Source organism: Nycticebus coucang, chromosome 13, assembly GCF_027406575.1.
Source record: "Nycticebus coucang isolate mNycCou1 chromosome 13, mNycCou1.pri, whole genome shotgun sequence".
Taxonomy (NCBI): Eukaryota; Metazoa; Chordata; class Mammalia; order Primates; family Lorisidae; genus Nycticebus; species Nycticebus coucang.
In genome coordinates this window covers 94612265-94635158 of record NC_069792.1, presented here as the reverse complement: position 1 = coordinate 94635158, position 22894 = coordinate 94612265, and the positions used below count along the sequence as shown (strand labels likewise).

The window sequence follows — 22894 nt, the reverse complement described above, 5'->3', positions numbered from 1 at the left end:
GGGAGCTCGGGAGGCCAGCTCCGCTCTTTGTGGTGGCATGACCTCAGGCAAGTCCCTAACTGCCTTATAGGGTGTGTTACGTAGCTCACTGTTCAGTACATTCATAAGAAGTGGTAGCTACTGTGATTGGTGTTATTCAGAGATGTGAGCAGACTGGCTGGGGGCAAGGCTGTAAGGTTCCTATTCATTTACGTAAGGCATGGAAAGCACTTGCTGCTGTGCTGAACCAACAGCAGGGGCTCCATAAATGGTGGAATTAGTCCTGCTAGACATCTGAGTGAGCAAAGGCTGTGTTGACATTCTCCCTAACACACAGGCTCCTTGCAGTAACATGTCTGCGTATTCTGGTTTTGTGTTTTGTTCATCTGGGACTATAGAGTCCCAACCGCCCTCTCCTCAGATTTTGGCTCTTTATAAGATAAGATGTGGACGTGGGATCTTTGGGGAAAAACATACCACATCCTGGGTGGCTTAAACAATAGGTATTTATTTTATTTTTATTCTTTATTAAATCATAACTGTGTATATTGATGCATTTATGTGGTACAATGTGCTGATTTGATATACAATGTGGAATGCTTACATCAAACTGATTAACATAACTACCTCCTTGCTTACTTACTTGTTGTGGTATTTATACTCTATACTTAATAATTTTGAAATGTATCATTGCATTATGCACATTAGGTAAGGTTCCCCCCAAATGCCCTCCCTCCTCTAGGCCTCCCCACTCTCCTCCCCCCGGCCTCGCTCCTCCTTCTTTCTGGACTTTAGTTATGTTTTATCATTCCTGTGAATGTGCAGATGATTATCTGCTGATTTCATAATAGTATTCAGTACATGGGATACTTTTTTCCCCCATTCTTGAGATACTTCACTAAGAAGAATATGTTCCAGCTCCATCCAGGTAAACATAAAAGATGTGACGATTCTGTCTTTTTTATGGCTTCATAGTATTCCATGGTATATCTATATACCACAATTTGTTAATCCATTCATGGGTTGATGAGCATATGGGCTGCTTCCATGGCTTGGCAATTATGAATTGGGCTGTAATAAACATTCTGGTGCAAATGTCTTTGTTGTAAAATGATTTGGGACCATTTGGGTATATACCTAATAGAGGAATTGCAGGATCTAATGGTAGGTTCACTTTTAGTTTCTTGAGTACTCTCCAAACTTCTTTCTAAAATGGTCGTATTAGCTTGCAGTCCCACCAGCAGTGTAGAAGTGTTCCCTTCTCTCTGCATCCACACCAGTATCTGCAGTTTGGGGGTTTTGTGATGTGAGCTAATCTTACTGGAGTTAGATAATATCTGAGAGTGGTTTTGATTTGCAATTCTCTGATGATTAAGGATGATGAGCATTTTCATGTGCTTGTAGGCCATGTGCCTGTCTTCTTCAGAGAACAGCAGGTATCTCTGGTTCTGGAGAGTAGAGGTCTCCGGTAGAGGCATCTCCCTTTCATAGGTCAGGGTGCTGGGAGGACTGCCTCCTTCTGAGGGCTGTGGGGAGAGTATTCCAGCCTCCCCAGCCTTCCCTGGCTCTTGGTAGTTTATTGCCATCTTGGGCTTGTAGGTGCAGCACTCTGGTCTCTGCTTTCATCTTCACGTGACCTGTTCCCTGCATGTGTGTGTCTGTGTCCAAACTTCCCCTTTTTATAAGGACACCAGTCATACCACATTAGGGGCTACCTAGTGACCTTATTTTAACTAGATTATGTCTATAAAGACCCTGACTCCAAATAAGTTACATTCTGAAGAATTGGAGGTTAGGACTTCAACATATGATTTTTGGGGGAGCGGGGGACACAATTCAACCTGTAACACCTATCCTCTGGGAAAATTGTGATGTGAAATAGCACTCAAGCAATCTCTGAGAGAAAAGGGAGATGAGCCTGGAGGTTGCGCCCTACCCTTCACCACCTCCATAGGGCTCTGCCCTTTAAGCACCACTGCTCCCTTCCAGCATGGAACTCACCAGGTTGTGCAGGTCAGGGGGAGGCTGTATGTCATATGCTTGGAAGAGTGCACTGTGTCTAGCTTTGTTGAGGCTGCTGCTGTGGGTGTTTTCGCGGGTGGTGATGAGGATAATACTTATGGTGATGGTGGTGGTGGTGATGGTAGTAATAATTACGGTGGTGATAATGATGGTGTGGTGCTGGTGGTGGTGGTGATGGTAGTAATAATTACGGTGGTGATAATGATGGTGTGGTGCTGGTGGTGATAGTGGTGGTTATTTTTCTACAGAGCCAGATTTAAATGACACAGTCAATTGATTATGTTCTCTTTCTCTTAAGGACAAAAGGAGCTATTCTTGTCCTGTGTGTGAAAAGTCTTTTTCAGAAGATCGATTGATAAAGTCACATATCAAGACCAACCATCCCGGTAAGGTCATGAATTTTAGAGTGGAAGATTAATGTTAAAGTGCTTGTGTTTATTTTAAAATACAGCCTTATACATTAACTGCACATTAGGGAAATAAAGAGGGATGAAGCTAGGAATAAATTCAAGGGAAACAGTCATCTTTATTTAAAGCTGGGAAGTGTATGTAATGTTTTATTCCATTTTGTTCTTTTTTCTGCTCTTTAGATATGTCTTTCCCCCGCCCCCTACAGGCGCAGGGACTCCCATTCCCCTCCCTCTTATGGGAACTTTGAACACTTGTAGATGGGTCACATACAGTGCAGGTCTGGCTTAAACCTTTGCTTTATGCGCTGTCCTAAGTCTGTGTTTCCCGGAGTGGTGGTTTACAAGGGGTGTTGGCTGAGGAGCCTTTGTGAGTTGGAGTATCTGTCACCCTGGGTCTTCTCACATTTCCTGCCTCTCAGGACTGAGACACCAGTCAGGTAGGATAGCCATGCCTGGCTTCTGTTCTTGCCACCCTAAACCTTCCCCTCCTGTCCTGCCTGGGGGATTCCCGTTTATCCTGTAAGCTGTCCCTCGCAGCCTGTGTTAGCTCCCCACCCTGTACCCAGCCCTCCTGACGGACCACTGCGCCCCAGTCTGTGACTCTCTCAGCTGTCCTCAGGGGGTCGCCGAGGTAAGCCTTATCCCTGGACCCACAGTGCCACTCAGACAGGCCCATGAGGGCAGACCCTGCCCTGCACGCTGCGTGCGCGAGTCCCACAGAGGACAGGTGCGCCCGCCCTCGTTGTCTCTTCTCTCTATTTTGTGTCTGCTCTCCGGATGGGACCCACTCACTGATTTGGATGCTAAGAGGTGGAGGAAGATAAGGGAATAATGGAAGGGCGCTTGTGGGAATGGACAGAGCCGTGAGGGCGTCGTCTGTGCTGAGACAGTGTGGCTGTGTGATCCTCTGAGGCACAGCTCTGTAGGTCCCATGTTGACACCTGTCCTTTTTAAGTGACACATGATCTGATGGGAACTGAAGCTACTCTTTTAAAATGGCCAGCCTGTGCTCATGAATGGATGTAAGGCATTCTTTTATTATTCTAAATTTTTTATGATGGAGAATCCCAAACGTACACAAAAACACACAATATATCACAGAAGGCATGAGATTTCTCCTTAAAAATCTGTAGAATGTGTGTCCAGCTAATAAGGGTTATTTTCTACATAACCACCATATCACCAGCAAACAGAATTAACAGTCATTCCTTATCCCCACCTGGTAATAGTCCTTTTAAAATTTCCCCAGCTGGCTCATTATTTTTTATTTTTTTAAATATGGTTCATTTGTTTTATTTGTACAAATTTACGAGGTATATATGAAATTTTGTTATGTGCATAAATGGTGTAGTTGACAAGTCAGGGCTTCTAAGGCAGCCATAACCCAAATAACGTACATTATACCCATGAACTAATTCCTTATTATCACCCTGTCCCATGTTCCACCTTTCTGTTTTCATTGCTTATTTCATGTCAGTGTCCACGTGTGCACATTGTTAGCACTCCTGTGTGAGTGACAACACCTGGTCTTTTATGCTTGTCATTGCACTTCCAATGTCCATGTGTGCACAGTTGTTAACACCCATTCGTGAGCAACAACACATGATATTTGACTTTGTTGTGCCTGACTTGTTTCAGTTAAGATAATGACCTCCTGGCTTGGCACCTGTGGCTTAAGTGGCTAAGGTGCCAGCCACATGCACCTAAGCTGGCGGGTTCGAATCCAGCCCGGGTTCACCAAACAACAATGATGACTGCAACCAAAAAATAGCTGGGCGTTGTGGCGGGCACCTGTAGTCCCAGCTACTTGGGAGGCAGAGGCAGGATAATCGCCTGAGTCCAGGAGTTGGAGTTTGCTGCGAGCTGTGATGCCATGGTACTCTACCCAGGGCGACAGCTTGAGGCTCTGTCTCAAAAAAAAAAAAAAAAAAGGCTGGTGCCTGTGGCTCAAAGAGTAGGGCACTGGCCCCATATGCTGGAGGTGACGGGTTCAAACCCAGCCCCAGCCATAAACTGCAAACAACAACAACAAAAAGATAATGACCTCCAGTTCCATTCATGCTGTTATAAAAATACATGAATAATAGTCCATTGTATATATACATATATATATACCACATTATCTTTATTTATCTGTTGATGGGCCCTTAGATCGATTCCCTATCTTTGCTGTTGTGAATAGTGCTGAAGTAAACATACTCATAATTTTAGTATAGTCGTTTCTTTTTCATGGGGTACATACCCAGTAGTGGGATCGCTGGATTGAATATAGTAGTTCTATATTTGATTCTTTGAAAAATCCCCATACTGTTTTCCATAGAGGTTGTACTAATTTACATACTTTCCCCCACATCCTTGCCAATATCTGTTTGTTTTTGACTTTTTAATAATAGCTATTCTGGCTGGATAAGATTCCTATTGTAGTTTTAATTTTCATTTCTCTGATAATTAGTGATGTTGAGCATTCTTTTGATATACCTATTTGCCATTTGTATGTTTTCTTTTGAAAAATGTCTATTTACGTCTCTCTTTTTTTTTTTTTGATGGTTGTAAGTTGTTTGAGTTTCTGCTATATTCTAGATATCACTTCCCTCTGAAATGAATATTCTGCAAATATTTCTTTCATTCTCTTTATTCTGTTGATTATTTATTTTGCTGTGCACAGTTTTTTAGTTTAAGTCCCATTTTTGTTTGTGTTGCCTGTGCTTTTGAGGTCTTAGTCACAGTTGGTTTATTTGAGCCCTGATCCGAGCATTTGGCTTTGCCGACCATGTCCCTTCCATTTCTGCGCTCCGAGGACTCCCCGTGATGTTGACTGTGGGAGAAAGTGAATCACTTCTCCTGTGGACAGTTTTGCTTTCTGCATTTGTTGCCTTGTGATGTTGTTCCTCCATTCTTCGTATTTTATGTTAACAGGTATTTGGAGCTGAAATTTGACTAGATTCTGGCTTAAGTTTTTTGACAAAAGTCCTGTTTCCGGCCACCCTGAAGTGCTTCCTGATTCACCCGCTTGGTGATGCTCATTGGCGAGTTTATTCACATCGACCTGCACTGAAGTTCGTTGTCTCCTGATTGTCATCCACTTTTTTTCTAGAGGTCTCCATGAGCACCATTTCTGAGGTTCTAGGGAGGAGGGTTCAGCTGAAAGGGCTCATTGGGAAGCGAGCCATGAAGTGCCCGTACTGCGATTTCTATTTCATGAAGAATGGCTCAGACCTTCAGCGGCATATCTGGGCTCACGAAGGTGAGTATTCATCTTTCCAAATGGAACGTTCTTTTAACTTTGCACTTCTTTCATTTCTGCCGTATCTCAGGAGGAAGCTATACATTCACGTCCCTGTGGTTAGGACTCCTTTAGCACACTAAGAGGTGTGTGAATTAGACAGCCAAGATCAGTGATTGAAATCATTACTTAATTAGTTTCAGTTGCAATTAGTAGGGATATGTGCTGCTTCATAGATCACTGGAATTGCAGTGATAAATCACCACGACCTCCCTGCTAGAAAGCAAGTGTCACGAGAACGGGAAAACCAGGGATGTATTCACGGCAGGAATGTGGGTGCCTAACACAGTGCTCCAGGTAGAATGGGTATTCTAGATGAAAAAAGGAGAGGAAGGCGGCAAGGAGACCTCTGAATCTACCAGTGTGGACTATTACTGTTACTGTGATAGAAAAGGAATTCAGAAGGTGGAAGGTGAGTGGTCAGGCAGAATGTAGGCTCTGCTTTTGGGGTGCTTGCATGTGCAGAGCAGGTGGGGGATAGCCACTCTGGTAACTGTGGGAAATTGGAAGTGGAGATTTTGTTAGAGATAACAGGCAGTAATTTTGCTTTCTCCCCTTGGATAAGGATGTGGCCCTCCGGGGAATGAGGGTAGGAGCTAAGGGGCCAGGAAAAGCTGCTTTTAGGTACCTGCATCAGGGCCCTGCCTGCTAGTCAGGAGCCTGGAGTGGTGCAGGGAGGAAAATAAACCTGGAGGAGATAGAAGATGCAGAAAGGGATACAAATGCCTTCATTAAAGGAACTCTTTGTAAGGGAGAGACTTTAGTTGTTCAGTAAAGAGAAAATTAGCTGGTAGAATAGGAACCTGGAAAAGGCAGAAGGAGTTGAGATCAAATGCCAAGGTTGAAAGATACTTTTCTACTTACCAGTATATACTGAACACTGGGTGCCAGGCAGTGTGCACAATGCTTTACCCAAGTCATCTGATTCAGTATTTCTAATAGCTTTAGAGGTAGGTGCTATTATCCCCATTTTACCAGTGAGCAAAATGAGGCTCAGAGAGGTTAAGTAATTTGCCCAAGGTCACACAGCTAACAAGTGATAGACTTGGGATTGGACCCATGCCACCTGGTTCCACAGCTCTTCCTCCTCACTCCTGTACTGAATTGCCTTGGAGGAAGCACTGGCCTCCTGCGCAGAGACAGGAGTGAAGGGTGAGAGTGGTGACAGGTAGGGATACACACGTATTGTTTCTTTGTCATGAAGTTGAAGGCATTTATAGCTGTTGGTTGCAGTTTTCTGAGCAGTGAATGCCTAAAGGACAGGTTGGGATGATGCTTGCGGGAGTCAGTGGGGAGGTGACCTGATGGAAGGAGAGAGCCCAGCAGAGGCTGGAGACCAGACTATGACTCATGAGGACATTAAACCAGGTAGTTATGCTCACCCGACAGGAGCACAGGCTCTGGAATGAGAGAGAGCTGGCTCCAGATATGATGGGACGAGCAATCCCCTTTTTTTTAACCCTAGTTTACTTACCTATAATATGAACTACTGTGGGATTTGTTGTAAGGATCAAGGAGATAATTCATGTAAAACCCTCAGTAGAAGGGTGACCCCAATATTGGGTTTTTCATACATGGCCAATGCTATTGTGTCAAGTCAGTTAAAGTTGTGATGATGCATTCACATTGCAAATTTACCATTTGAAAGTCCTCTAAACAACTTCAGAATTCTGATAGTTCAGAGTGGTTCAGAAAGCCAAAGGCTGCTGCTGCTTGTGTTTTTACTAATCTGTGACTTTCTCTTAAGAGCCACAGTTGGAATCACAAAGGAAAAAAGTCTGTACTCTCACTACAGTATTTGGCTTCTTTCAAATTGATTCCTGCACCCAAACTATCCCTTATCTCTGTTTAATCTCAAAATAAAATATAGGATGAGAAAAACAGAAATAAAAAATAAATAAAAGTGAACAAAGAGATAAAAGAGAGAAAGTAAATAAAACCTAGGTAACGGCAAAGTCATAGTAATCCACCCTAGTCCATCACTTGACCATTATAGAGCCTTGAAAAAAGAAAGTTACAGGTCCTCTGAGCAACAGACGTCAAATGTGTGCAGAAAGCTCCACACACATGGTTACTTGCTATGACTGTGGCCATCACCTATGTTTTATTTACTTCTCTCTTTCTTTTATTTTCTTTTTATTTCTGTCTTTCTCATCCCATGTTTTATTTTGAGAGTAAGCAGAGATAAGGGATAGTTTGGGTGTAGAGATCAATTTTAATAGTCATGGTAGTTAACCATATGTGTGAACATATGGACCTGTAGCTTTGTTCAAGGCTCTGTAATGGTCAAGCGATGACCTGGGGCTGACCCCTGCAGTGGCTTTGGATAGTGGCTCTTGGTGGAAAAAGGTGGGAACTTGCAGCAGACAGTGTCTTTGTGCGTCACCATGTGGGAAGCACAGTGCTGAGGTGGTCTGAGGTCTGCAAGCTGGTTTACTGGCCCATCTAACTTGCCATGACCATGGGTGACGGTGAGCCCAGGGCCACCGGAGCTCTGAGGGGAGACTCCTGAACCTCAATGCTCAAAATGAAAGGCGGTCTTCAGTATGTACTAGTTGAACAAGGGAAGCATTGAATGCTAAAATGCCCCTCCAGTCTGAGTCCTTGGCCAGCAACAAGCTCTGTTTGATTTACGAAGTATTATAAAATATGCTTCTACATCTGAACGTAGGTGCCTGGTCCCATTGGTTTTTGTAAAGGCCCTTGATGCCTTTAATTTGTTCAGTTTAACTGAGTTCAGTTAATTTAATAACTGTCTGCACATTTCTCAGGGTCTGTGTTCTCACAGAGTTCTCAGACTCTGGGGAGAGGCAGGTGTGAATGACTCACTATGCTGTGCAGGGAACATGCCAGCTGGTAAAGAGTCACAGCAGTTGGGAACATAGACAGGGAGGTAAGGACATCTACTGGGAAGGTGAGGGAAAGCTGCAGGCTGGAGGCCCCGGAAGACCCCAGAGGAAAGGGCATCCCAGTCGAGAGGAACAGCCCAGGGTGGGGAAATTGTGGCGTGTTAGGAGCAGAGTGCACTGCTTTATTCAGAGCAGGTACTTTGCATATTCATAGCACATGTTCCTTGGGATTCATACACACATGTAAATACACATACAGATATGTATATGTTTTCCCCTGGCAGGTGTGAAACCCTTCAAGTGTACTTTGTGTGAATATGCCACTCGCAGCAAGAGTAACCTCAAGGCTCACATGAATCGTCACAGCACTGAGAAAACCCACCTATGTGACATGTGTGGCAAGAAATTCAAATCAAAAGGGACACTGAAAAGTCACAAGCTCCTTCACACAGCTGATGGTGAGTAAATGAGTCCAGAGTGAGCTTTCCCCCTTACACGTGTGGTTTGAAGCTGCATTTCAAGTCCAGCAACAGCTGCTAATGTGTCTTTGAGTATGCACATTCTAAACAAGAGTGCAAGGACCCACACGCGGGGTTGGAGTGGCACCCGCCTCCACACAAATGCTGAAAACACTGACTGTACATGCAGGTTTGTGTGCACATGTGTGGAGGCTGTGGAGAGGACAGCTGCCTCAAGGAATGTGGCATCCTCAGTGATCCCTGATTCCAGAGGTTCCAGTCCTCTCCAGCCCTCCAGCCCAATCTGGAGCCCAAAGATCTTGAGGGGCACCTGGATGACACCTGGCCTGATTTTCCAAGTGGATCCTTTTATCATTCCAAACTGTCCCAGTGTTCCTGTGTTCAGTCCAAAATGGAGCTAAGTCTAAAATACAACATTTGGGCAGATCTGACCAAGTATACATATGTAAGTGACCTCCTAGTTTCAGCCATTCATTAAGAACCATTGATTGAGACCTTACACATGCCAGCTGTGAAGAGAGGGTGAAATCCAAGTAGTCCATAACCTAGAAGGGAGGACGGAGGAGCAGGCAGGCATGTGAAGGCAAGTGCTGTGGTGGAAGGGAGCTCAGGATCACCAGGAAGTGGGTGTCTGTCTGGGGTGGGTGGCAGCACATTGGACAGTGGGCATAGTCACCCCAGATGGGCTGCATAGAGGGAGGGAAAGATTTGTTTGAGGAATACAGGCAGCTAAACTATAAAAAAAAACCTTTAAAATTTTGATTTTTCTTAGAAAGAATAAATGTGTGAGGGACTTGTGAATACCTCATGTAATGAGATTAATAAACTTTATTTATAAATATATTATTTTAGCATGATAATATTTAAAATTGGAGTTCACTATAAAAATCAAAGTTATTTCAGCAATGATTTTTAATTTTAGAACTTCGAGAATGATATGAATTAAAAATTCATTCATTCATTTAATGAGTCCTACCTTTATTTTAAGAATGTTCTGGGAATCAGTCCTGCTGTGCGTGCATTGGTCAGATCCTTGGCTAGAATTTGATTGCGATTGAGAGGCTCAGTTGAGAGGCTAAATGCTTGGCTGAGATTCATCACAAGCAAGGATCAAGGGCTTGTCTAAGGCTGAAGGAGAGGCAGAGCCATAACTATAAAAACTTAAGCAATACTCTCTTAAAAAAAAATAAGCAAGATTTTAAAAAAGACAATAAAGCAGTCATACTTGAATAATGACATCATTAAAGTCATGTCTTTATTCATGGATTTTACATCTCCACAGTCAACCTTCCTGATCTCTGAGCTGCCTGAACATTTAAGCAGGAACTGCATTTCTTGACATGATAGCACATTACTCACTGAAGTCCTCCAGTAATGAAGAGCAGCTGTTCCCAGAGGCAAGGAAGTCTAGAGCACTGGGTCATGGTGGCCAGGAGAGGAAGGCAGTCACAGGGACTGGAAAGGGTGCTGTAGAATCATGCCTAGTCCTGCAATCTGGACTCTGCTGAGAAGCTTTGAGCAGTTGGGATGCTGTCTAATCAGGAGACCCTGGACCGACTGATATGGGACGTGGAGGGATAAGCTCAGTGTGGGTAGTGTCATGGGACCACAGTGACACATTCAGCCTGTCTCAGTTGTCAATACATGTGATTCTCTTGAGTTCTTCAGCAGGAAAGGGAATTCAGAAGAGCAAATATGTGCTGTGTTCAAAGCAGTAATACAACCTTCATAAAAGGCAATGGCCTCACAAACATGATGGGATATTTTCTAACAAAATGTGGTAAATTTGCATTGTTTCTTGATACTGTTGGGAGGATGAGGTATTTGTAAAATCATGTCTTAGTTATCACTTAGCTATCTGGGAAGATGGGCATCAGCCATTAGGTGCAATGAGAATACTGCTGGAATAGTAGCCAGCTTTGGCAGGCCAACTTCTTTTGATCCTTGGGCCTTGGCTTTATCATAGTACAAAATTAGGAGATGAGACTTCTCCATTTCCTGGGTCTCCTTTTAGCCTCAGTGCTCTGGGTCTCTAGGAAGAAAGGGTAAAGGAGGAATAAAGGTACAGAAATAGCTTTGTCTGTTCCAAATCTGAGATGGTCACTTCCCGCCAGGGTTGCTGTGTTTCATTATTTGTGTTTCTGTTTTGACACCATTGTCTCATGTTTTCTTGAAGGCTGGCTTAGTAAATAGAGTGCTGGCTCATAGACCAGTTGTACAGCTCTTTTGCTGATCTAGGATGTACCTTTACTCAAGCTAAGGGCTGTTCTTTTTTAATTTTTTAAAATGCTTTTAATTTTCCCCTGATAACTTATTTATTATAGAAACTTTGAAAAAAAAAAACTTTTGTCATTGCTTTTTGTAAGTGCTCACATTTTATTTTATTTCTTTGAGCTCCTGGTATGTTAATTGTTTATTGTATTTTGTAAATATGTTCCCCCAGTTTATCATTTGCCTTTATATTTTGTTATGGTATCTTATTACATACATAATTTAAGTTACTGCTCATTTTATTTATTTATTTTTTATTTTTATTTATTTTTATTAAACCATAGCTGTGTACATTAGTATGATCGTGGGGGTCTTACTGCTCATTTTAAATTATTGACATAGTCCTTTATGTTTTTTATCATTCATGATTTCTCTTTGTTAAAAGATACTGTCATCATTTTGAGGGAAAATTTTTATACTTTTTTTTCAAGTTTTATCTTAATGGTTTCATAATGTTTATAAAATTTAATATTATTGAAATTTATTTTAGTTTATGGTGTATGTTTGGAAATTTTACTTTGTTTCCAAGTAATTATAATTTGACTCAGCTTATTTACAGAGAAATTGATCCTTTCAAATTTATTTTGAAGTACCAGAATTTCCCAATATATTGGATCTAGTTCTGAGATTTTGGTCTGTTTCAATGATTTTTGTTCCAGTATATTGTTTTTCAAGATATGTTTTAATAACTGTAATTTTGTTATATATACATATACTATTTTCTTTTCTTTTAATGAAAATTTAGTTTTTCTCATTTAATTGTTGTTCCTTTGGATAAATTTTGGGATTTTCTAGTTAAGTTGTGACAAATATCTTCCCCTCCACCTCTGGGGATGAACTCGTGGTCTGTTTGACAGCATTTGTGCTGCGCTTTGAGTTCACTGGGGAACCATGCTCATAGTGATTGCTTGGTGGCCTTGACCGCTCTCAGCCTTTACCCAGAAAATCAGCTTTTTATTAGAAGCAGCATTGCTTTAAAGGCTCCTAGAATTACTTGGCATTAATTGTATTTACTGTATCAGTAACAATTCGGTAGGTTGTCCTGTAGAGAGGCCATGCAGAACAGCTAGAGCTGGGGGGACCCAGATGCAAGTCTGTCTGCCACTTCCTTAGTAGGATGGCTATGGTCAGATCCACTTCTCTGGGCCTCAGTTTCCTCATCAGTAAAACGGGGCTGCTGAGTGGGTTTGAGGATCGGTGACAGGAAGTGAACCTTCTTCCCTGGCCTCCACTGCTCTGTGGGCTGCTCTTGCACCATCTCTCCTGATTCCTCCTCAGCTCTGCCATCTCAGCCCAGGGATGCCTTCCTTTATGTTTTCGCAGCCTCTGTGATCTCTCCCATCCTACAGCTATAAACACCACTTAGACCAGCAGTTCTCAACCTGTGGGCCGCAACCCATAGGAACTGTATTAAAGGGCCGTGGCATGAGGAAGGTTGAGAACCACTGACTTAGACTGAAAACTTCCAAACTGTGTCTGCATCCCTGCGTCCTCCCCAAGCCTAGGTACTGTGTCTGTAACTGCCCATTCATCACCTACACTTGAACTTCTGCACGGCCCCTCAATACTCAGTGTGTTCAGCCCTGATCTGCCTCCCCAAACCCCATCTCCTGTGGTCCAGGGATCACCAAACTGTAAAGAGATTGTAAGTGTTTTTGGCTATGAGCACCACATCTGTTCTCTGCCAATTTTATTTTTTTCTTTTTTGTTTTGTTTTTATATACCTTGAAAATATATAAAAGCCACCCTTAATTCCAGGTTGCACAAAAACAAAAAGCAGGCAGAATTGCTCAGTTCAGGAAGCCTGGGTCTGTCTCGACTGGTCCGCACCCCACACGTGGTTCATGGCAAACCTGGTGTTCTGTCCTTTACGTGATCCAGAATCCTACCACTTCTCAGCACCCTCACAGCATCTTCTCTGGCACAAGCCATTGTCATCTCTAGCTTCCATTCTTGCAAGAGCGTCCTAACTGCTCTTATCCCCACAAGTCTGTCCTTAACATGGCAGCCAGTGATCTGCAGAAACAAAGGTCAGGGCCCATGGCTATTCTGTTGAGAGCCCTCCCGTGTATCAGCATCATACCTAGTCAAAGCCCGGCCCTCCCAGACAGCTCACCTGAACCTCCCTCCACCCATCTCCTCCTGCCCCCCCCCCCACCCTCCTCTCTCCAGACATGTCTTTATTCTTGTTCCTCATCCCTGCCAGGCACAGGCTCATCTCGGGGTTTTTGCATCAGCCCTTTCCTCCCTGGAATGGTCTTTCCTCCCTGACTTAGTGGAACCTCCATCACATCCTTCTGGCCTTTACTAAAGGGTCACTTTCTGAGCAAGTCCTTCCCTGGGTGCTCTGTGTGTAGAAAACCTCAACACCCCACCACTCCCTTGGGTTTCCTCCTTGGGTTTTTCTCCTGGACGCATCATCCTCTATTTTATCATTGCCTTATTTATCTTTTTTTTTTTTGGTCTCTATGACTGGAACTCTTCCACCCATTACTTCACACTGTCTTCTACATTATTAACTATTTCCCCTTGGTCTACCCTTTCTCCAGCGTACCATATAACTTCCTTCCTTAGGATTGCTATGCCTTTCCTTCATAAGCAGGGATTTTTTTTAAAAAAATTTTTTAAAGTTTTTTTTTTTATTAAGTCTTTTGTACATAGATCATAAATACATTTATGCCATTTTCAGTGTGTTGATTATTTGTACAAATTGGAGTGCTTACATCATACTAATCAACATAGCTTTCACCTCATTTACCCAATTACAACATTAGGACATTTGTGTTCTACACATGATGGAACCAACTTGTACTTGCAATGTGCTCCATAAGTGTGGTCCCCCTACTATCCCCTACTATCCCTCCCATCCCCTCCCCTTCCCTGCTTCATCCTAGGCTAAAGTTGTGTTTCATTTTTCATATACAAGTGTGAGTTATTATAAATTGGTTTCACAGGAGTACTGAGTACATTGGATACTTTTTTTTCCATTCCTGATAAATCGATAGTGATCCAAACAGCATGGTACTGGCACAAAAATAGAGAGGTAGATGTATAGAACAGAATTGAAGATCAAGAGGTGAACCCAGACACTTATCGTCATTTGATTTTTGACAAGCCTATTAAAAATATAAATTGGGGGAAAGATTCCCTATTCAATAAATGGTGCTGGATGAATTAGCTGGCAACTTGTAGAAGACTGAAACTGGACCCACACCTTTCTCCTCTAACAAAAATTGCCTCTCACTGGTTAAAGGACTTAAACTTAAGACATGAAACTATAAATATTCTTAGAGAGTGCAGGGGAAACGCTTGAAAAATTTGGTCTGGGAGAATACTTCATGAGGAAGACACCCCGGGCAATTGAAGCAACATCAAAAATACATTACTGGGATCTGATCAAATTAAAAAGCTTCTGCACTGCCAAGAACACACTAAGTAAAGCAAATAGACAGCCCTCAGAATGGGAGAGGATTTTTGCAAGTTGTACTACCAACAAAGGTCTAATAACCAGAATCCACAGAGAACTCAAACTTATTACTAAGCAAAAAACAAGTGATCCCATTTCATTGTGGGCAAGAGACATGAACAGAAGCTTCTCTGAAGAAGACAGGCGCACGGTCTACAGACACATGAAAAAAATGCTCATCATCTTTAATCATCAGAGAAATGCAAATCAAAACCTCTCTGAGATACCATCTAACTCTAGTAAGAGTAGCCCACATCACAAAATCCCAAAACTACAGATGTTGGCGTGGATGTGGAGAAAAGGGAACGCTTCTACACTGCTGGTGGGAATGCAAGCTAATGAGCAGGGATTTTTGACTGATCGATTGATTGCGTTTATTTTGTATCATCAGCACCCAGAACAGGGGCCACCTTATCGTATGTACAATAAATTTTTGTTGTTTGAATGAGTGAAAAAAATGTAAAATGTCTTACATGAAGTGGTTGGGATATAATAGTACTCAAAAAGTGCCAATTATCTTCCCCATTTCATCTGTCAGATAATTAGGTAAGATCACATGCTTATTTATTAGATACTATAAAATACTGTCAAGGAACTCACTATTCAGTGAGTCTTGGGTATCTTTTAATGAAGTAAAAAGGAAGTGAGTAATTACCTTCTCTGCTACCTGCTTATGAATCCAATTCTTTGTATTTGTTGGCTTATTTAAAGTGATGTATCCCTGTTTATGGCATTCCTATTTCCCGAAGGAGCTCATTACTGTACCTTAGAAATGATAGGTCATTCTGGGTGAAGGTTTCAGTTAAAAAGGTTTTCCAGTCAATATGTACAAGGAGAAATTGATCTACAAAGGGCTGATTAAACCCTTAGTGTGTGCGCCAGCAGCACGTGAGAATTTACAATGCTGTAACACATTTCCCCCTTTCTGACTTTAAAAAGGGGTTAGACATGATGTGTGGACTGGAGATTTACATGTAATTCTGCCACCCACACAGATGGGGAAGGTTAAATTGTGCAGTGTCTTTATGTTATGTAATCAAACAAGAACTCTCAAACCAGGAAATAAAAAGCTCTTTGAAGTTCAGCGCCAATTCCTTTGGGTCTCTCCCTCCCGCCATCCTGCCCCCAAACCCTTTAGTTAAGTAGTTTTCTGGTAAAATTTACAAAGAGGATTTATCCAGGCTTCAAGTACTCTTGTATTGTGTAATAATTAGACAAGTGGAGGTTTGAGTGTGGAAATTAGGTTTGAGTGGAAGAAGTACCTTTTATCCCTTCCTTCTTCAGTTTACAGGAGATCCCAGGACTGCGTATTGAAACATCCCAGCAGATCTCTGAAGTCAGACAACTAAGTTTGTGTACTCATCCTAAAAAAAAGTGCCGCACACCTCACTGCTGAATATCACTATGGTCACCTTCGAAGTACTTCTCTTCAGAAGCTACGCACCAACATCAGCATCTAGTCCATGTTCAAAATAATTTTGGAACTCTTATTCTGGAATGGCCATCAGAGCTGTTGTTGTATGAGGGCTGGCAAGGTTGCAGACTTATCCTAGTAATGCTCCTGCACACCTCACTAGTGAAGATCACTGTGGTCACCAGGTGGCCCAAGTTGACTGCTGTGATGTTCAGCAATGAGGTGTGTAGCACTTCGGGTAGGATGAGTTCATGAACTTAATTGACTTCATAAGTAGATAGTTGTGTTTTTTTTTTTTTTTTGTAGAGACAGAGTCTCACTTTATGGCCCCCGGTAGAGTGCCGTGGCCTCACACAGCTCACAGCAACCTCCAACTCCTGGGCTTAAGCGATTCTCTTGCCTCAGCCTCCCGAGTAGCTGGGACTATAGGCACCCGCCACAACGCCCGGCTATTTTTTGGTTGCAGTTTGGCTGGGGCCAGGTTTGAACCCGCCACCCTCGGTATATGGGGTCAGCGCCTTACCGACTGAGCCAGAGGCGCCGCCCGATAGTTGTTTTTATTTTTTTTTCTTTCTTTCTTTCTTTCTTTCTTTATTTTTATTAAACCATAGCTGTGTACATTAGTATGATCGTGGGGCACCATATACTTGGTTCATAGAGCGTTTGACACATTTTCATCACATTAGTTAACATAGCTTTTGTAGCATTTTCTTATTTTGCTAAGACCTTTACATTCCACATTTACTAGGATTCACATATACCCTTGTAAGATGCACCGCAGGTGTAATCCCATTAATCCCCCTCCTTCCCCCTCCCTCCCCCCTCTCTCCCCTCCCTTTCCCCTTTCTCCCTATTCTTAGGTTGATAGTTGTATTTTTTTTGTTTGCTTTTTTCTCCCTTGTCCTCTAAGAAACAGAATCCCTCCAGGGTAAAGTAGCTGTACATATTGCCTGGCCTCTTGTTTCCAAAAACCTATCACTGGAGAACCAGGAAGTAAATAGAGCTTGGTGCCGGAGTAACTGGCTTGGTTGTTCTTGCCAAGTTCACTTATGGGCTTTAGTGAAACTGAACTCTCCCCTGTATCCTTGTCACTCTGCCCTTTCTCCCACTCATCCCTGGAGATGAGGTTAAGCGGCCGGGAGTGGGGGGTACCTGGATGAACATGGGAGGTTTCTGCTGCTTGTCTTTAGGGGCTGGTGTCTCGGTGATGGTGGGAGAGGGAAGGACTGATTTCAAGGCCCAGGAGGAATATTTAATAGATGTACCTTGTTCGTGTCCAGAAGAAGCTCTTTTTATCAGGGTTTGATAATATAAGCCATAGGATCCCTTGGGAATAACCGAGCCCATACTATAAAATGAGCTATGCAACTTACTGGACCATTTGCTTAGGCTGATACGCAGGTACAACTGTTGAATGAAGCTTAATTACCTGCAACTTCACCAGAGTAGAGGAGCCTCAGTGCAGATTCCTGACGTGGTGACTGTAACTTTCATCTGGCTCTAGAGCTGTGCTCTCTCCCATCCTTTGGCTTTGTGCCACCTTCTGTTTCTTTCCACGTTTCATGCTGATCCATCCCTCCATGTATCAAAACTGATCGACTAATTACAGAGAATCATTTATCTCTAAGTCTATAGTTGCTTGAAGTTTGGCCTGTAAAGTACAGAGACTTCTTAAACTATATTTTTGTTGCCATAGCTATTTCTGTTCCTATTTGCCATTGCACAAATTACCACAGATGCTAGAACCGTGAAGATGTGTGCTCTGCACAGTGCCTGCTGCAAAATGCTCATTGTGTTCCTGCAGGATGCTCTTTGCACAGAGGCAGCAGACCTCTGTGTGCTGGGCCACATGGAGAGGTGAGAAGGCAGGTGGGTGGACTATGGGCTGAGGAGGGCAGGCCCAGGCTGGAGCCACTTCCTGCCTGAACAGGCTTAAACAGGTGCTTCATCATCCCCCACATATAATGTGGATGTGACATGTCACGTGCTGCTGTAACAAATTGCCACAAATGTAGTGACTTAGAACAACACAAATCTGTTGTTACAGCTGTGGAGGCCAGCTATCCAACATCAAGGTATTAGCAGGGTCACATCCTTTCTGGAGACTAAGGGAGAACCTATCTCTGCATTTTGCAGCTTCTAGAAGCCACCTTATCCCTTGGGTTATGAGCCTCTTCCTTCATCTTCAGAGCTGCAGCATGACATCTTCGGTCTCTTCTGTCCCTGCTTACCCCACTGTGTCACCTCTGACTTCACCCTCCTGCTTCCCCCTGATAAAGACCCTTGTGATTTCATTGGGCCTCCTGGATAATCCAAGATAGTCTCTCATGTCAAGATCCTTAGCTTGATCACTTCTGCAAAATCCGTTTTTTTCCCCATATATAAGGTAGCTTTTATAGGTTTGGGGCTTAGTACCTTGGGGGGGTATTATCAGCCTACCACTGTGGGGATTAGTACCGTGGTGGGGGTATTATCAACCTACCACTGTGGAGTCACAAGAAGATTAATTGGGTTCGTGCTAAGCTTGTCGGTTCACACACTCATTCCTCTGCTAAGGAGCCATCAGCTTTCGACAGCGTAGTGTGAGAAAGGATATTTGTGGCAATTTATGTCATCTAAAAGATCAGATTACTCTTCTCCCAAGTATTCTCTCATTAGGAAGCCACAGTGCAATAGTTACTATTTAAAGAGTATCACTGTGAAAAAGGATAAAAGTCATTTTTCTGAAAAAAGGGTAAAGTCAGTTTTCCAAAAACCACTGAAAATTTACTTATGCAAAATACCACCTTTTTCAGTAAGACTGGATAAACAGTCATAGGAGGCATTTCCATTTTTATGCCTCTAGATATTATTACTAATAACAGTTGAGATTTATGGAAGAAACTCTTTCATTAAGTACTTTAGTGCTCTTTCAACTTTGAGGTACACGTAAAAGTTTGATTTGGCAGAGATGATTTCATTGAACAGATATCTCAAACAGGTTGTCTTAAAGCAGGAGGAATTTTCCATTGCAGTCTCTCCCTGTGTTCTGATGGAATACAAATGCCAGAAGCCGGAGGTGATGGTTTAAGGCTTTCCCGTCTTGCCATTCTCCCTTAGTTTTATATAGAACTCTATTTAAAGTAACTGAGCAGCTAGAATCATCCTTAGGGAAACTCATCAAGCAAACGAGGGTGTGGTAAGAGCAAAGGAACCAGGTGCTGAGCTCACTGAGCATGGTTGCCAGGCTGGGGGCTTTGTAGAGCCGGGAATGGCCCGTCCACAGTTACCGGCCATCCAGGAGTGATTGCCTCTATTCTCAGAAGCAGAGAAAGGGGGCTCCGCATGTGATCCCTGTGGGCTGAAGTTTAGAGGTCCAGGGTGATGTGGGCGCTTTTGTGCTTCTATATCCATCTGGGGATAACTTCCTGCTTGGCGGGGGGGAGGGGGCCTCAACAAGACAGGTGTTGTGCCATGCCCCCTCCCCACCCCCCTGACTACCTTGATGTCTGCCTTTCCTTCCACAACAGGTAGTCAACAAAAAGGGCAGTTCCAACTCCTTTCCCTAACCCCAGGCAGGATAACCAAGATCCTGTTGCTTCTTTCCCCTTCCTATCTCCAGATCCTCCCCTGTCAGGTTCACAGGGCAGGCTGAGTAACTCTGGGTAAGGCCTGAGTACAGGACAGAGTTCAGAACTATCTGAATCTTAGACCCTCTGCTCTTGTTTACTGTCTGGTGATAAGTGAATTCAGCCAACATCTAGTTTCCAGGCTGAGCAGTGCTCAAAGAACCAGAAGTCAGTTTTGCTCCATCAGCAGTGGCCTGAGAGCTCACCTTAGAGTCACACAGACTCGTCTGAAAATGAACAAGGATTTTACAAAGATATACCACACCTTTCTGGACATAAAGGGAAATAGAGATGAGATTTTTGCCCCTGCACCCCATCTTTGAAGGAGAGACATGCTAGATCACATACCAGCTAGGGGAATCGGACCTGGTGGTGACATACTGTCTCCAGAATAAGTCTCATTGCATCTGCAATGGAAACCTCCAGTAAGCTGGACGCTCTAGTGGGCCTCACTGAAAACTACAGGGGCTAAGGCTTATTGTGTCTTTTTCTTTCCATCTGCAGCAGCATGCCGTCCTCAGACTTTGTCCTTGAACTACATGACACCCCTTTTCTTTCTTGAATGAATTTTATGCCTGTTCCTGGGCACCTTCTAGGGAAGTTGGCCTTTTTTGTTGTTGAATTGTTATTTTTCTTTTTACCTTTTTAAAATTAAAAGTATCACATATGCAAAAACAGTGCACAGTTTGTAAGTGTACAGGGTGGTGAATTATTACAGAGGAGGCACACCTGTGCAGCTATAGCTGGGGGTGGGGCAGAAACCGCATTGCCAACCCCTCAGAAATTGCCCACTCCCCCTAACGTTATTTCCCTTCCCTTCTCCCCAAAGGTGACGACTGCCCTGTCTTCTAGCATCATAACTTGGTTTTCCCTGTCTTTGAAATTTATGTAAATTTTCCTCTAATATGTGTACTTTCATGTCTGAATTCTTCCTTTTAACATGTATGTGACATTTATCTAAGTTGTTGTGATTTTGACTTTTCCTATGTGGGCCTCTGGGTCAGTAAGAAGGATTTCATCAGTACCTGAGATTCTGTATTCTGTAGTCTGTTCTCATAAGGCTTTGTGCCCATAATCGGCTTTTATTCAGCGAGGCAATGTTTTTGCAATAAGCTTGGAGTGCTTCCTGTAAGAGTTTTTCTCCAAAAAATGGTATGACTCAGCTTTGTTTCATCCTCAGTAATAAGACTTGGCTCAGAATGACTTTGGCCTGTTTATAAAGTTAAATTCTTCCCCAAAGGACAAGAAATGACTCCCCCTGAGATTATTTATAACATTAGGCTGCTGTCTCTTCATTGTGAAGTCAGTACACAGCTAGGTAAGGCCAGGGTAGTGCTTTAGGAGATAGTGAACTCTTGTGAACTTTCAAGTTCAAAACCATTGTTAGCATTTTACAGTTCTGTTTTGAAAGACCTGAATTCTGGTCTATGTGCAGTAGCAGATGAAACTTCTCAGACTTTCTGAGATGGATGCTAATTACCTGAAATGCTTTTCTGTTATAACGAGCACAGACAAGGTGAAAACAGCATTCACAAAACCCCAACCCTTTCTACCAGTGTGCCTATAGTTATATCATGTGGCAAATAAGTGATTCTTTAAAAATCATCATCCTTTACTAAGAAGAATATAGAACATATTCTTCATAGTAAAGTATCTCAGGAATGGAAGAAAAAGTATCCAATGTACTCAGCCCTACTATGAAACTAATTTTTGGCTTTCATATGAAAGCTATAACCCAGGTATAACCTAAGAATATGGGGAATGGGGAGAGGGCGGGGAGGGAGGGGGGAGGCTGGGTGGAGGGAGGGTGATTGGTGGGATTACACCTATGGTGCATCTTACAAGGGTACATGTGAAACTTAGTAAATGTAGAATATAATTGTCTTAACACAATAACTAAGAAAATGCCAGGAAGGCTATGTTAACCAGTCTAATGAAAATGTGTCAAACTGTTTATAAAACCAGTGTATAGTGCCCCATGATCGCATTAATGTACACAGCTATGATTTAATATTAATAAAAAAAATAAAAAAATAAAAACCACCATCCTTGTTCCTAAGAATGATTATATAGTTGTGATGAAAGTATATTATTCTCATAGACTTGAAATTAATATTTTAATTATTCTTTGTTGCTTCACAGGCCATAAATGACAACTTTAAGAGTTATGTAATGTCACATTAAGGGAGTGATCTAGGAATTGCATAACTATTCCCTTATTTAGGGCAATATGTTATTTTCTTTCTCCCATTGTTATAACTTACATGATTCTTTTTTTTTTTTTTGCAGTTTCTGGCCAGGGCTGGGTTTGAACCCACCACCTCCGGCATATGGGGCTGCGTCCTACTCCTTACATGATTCTTTCTTGCAGATAAACTTTTTTCCCTTTGAATTAGTTCCTTGGGACATACTTCTAGGAGCAGGATGGCTGTTTTGTTTGGTGGTTTTAATAGTGCTTTGCATTGCCAATTATAATTCAAAAAATTATACCAGAAACATGAATGTGTCCCAGCTTAGCTCTCTTTTTTTTAATACTTTATGTTACTAAAAATGGGCATCTTACCATGTTATAGTTTTTATTTATTTGATAGCTCATAAAATCAAACAGGTCTTGTGAATATTAAAAGGGCTAATGTTCATAAAGCATTTGTACCATGGGCTCCTAGGGTGCATTCGAGTGTTTGCTGTCACCGGACTGCTTTTGATTAATTAAATTTGATTTTATTCTCTCTTGAGAAAACTGTTCAGCCATGCCCTTTTTATTTTCTGATTTTGGGGGTCTTGGTGTTTTATATTCTTGCACTCAGCAGTCCCTTCAGCAGCTGTTTTGCTGGGACGCTTTGGTGGCAGTCGGTGGAAGCTCATCTGTGGTTCCTGAGGCAGACAAGGGGTGGTTACTGTAATGAAACTGGGGTCTCCTGGCCCCCGCACTCCTTGGCTCCCACCACCCCTCCCCGCAGTGTCCTTCCTGGCCTGCTCTGATAGGTGCTCATTTATTGGCACATGTGCTGGTCATCCATTTAGCACGACCACCATGAACCAGGAGCTCTGCTGTCTTAGTCACCCTGTCTTCTGGGGTCAGGCGTGGCCCCTAGGGGCACACAGCACCCCGC

General features: G+C 42.8%; 1 protein-coding gene across 4 annotated transcripts in view; it reads left to right on the top strand.

The window, feature by feature from the left end:
- The window catches only part of ZFAT (zinc finger and AT-hook domain containing), a 207245-nt gene that overhangs the window by 95892 nt on the left and 88459 nt on the right, over nucleotides 1-22894 (top strand). For all 4 annotated transcript variants that reach the window (XM_053559219.1, XM_053559218.1, XM_053559220.1 and 1 more), the window contains exons 8-10: nucleotides 2300-2387; nucleotides 5506-5655; nucleotides 8828-9001. In XM_053559219.1, the coding sequence (XP_053415194.1) occupies nucleotides 2300-2387; nucleotides 5506-5655; nucleotides 8828-9001 (412 nt within the window). The remainder of the gene's footprint in view (nucleotides 1-2299; nucleotides 2388-5505; nucleotides 5656-8827; nucleotides 9002-22894) is intronic.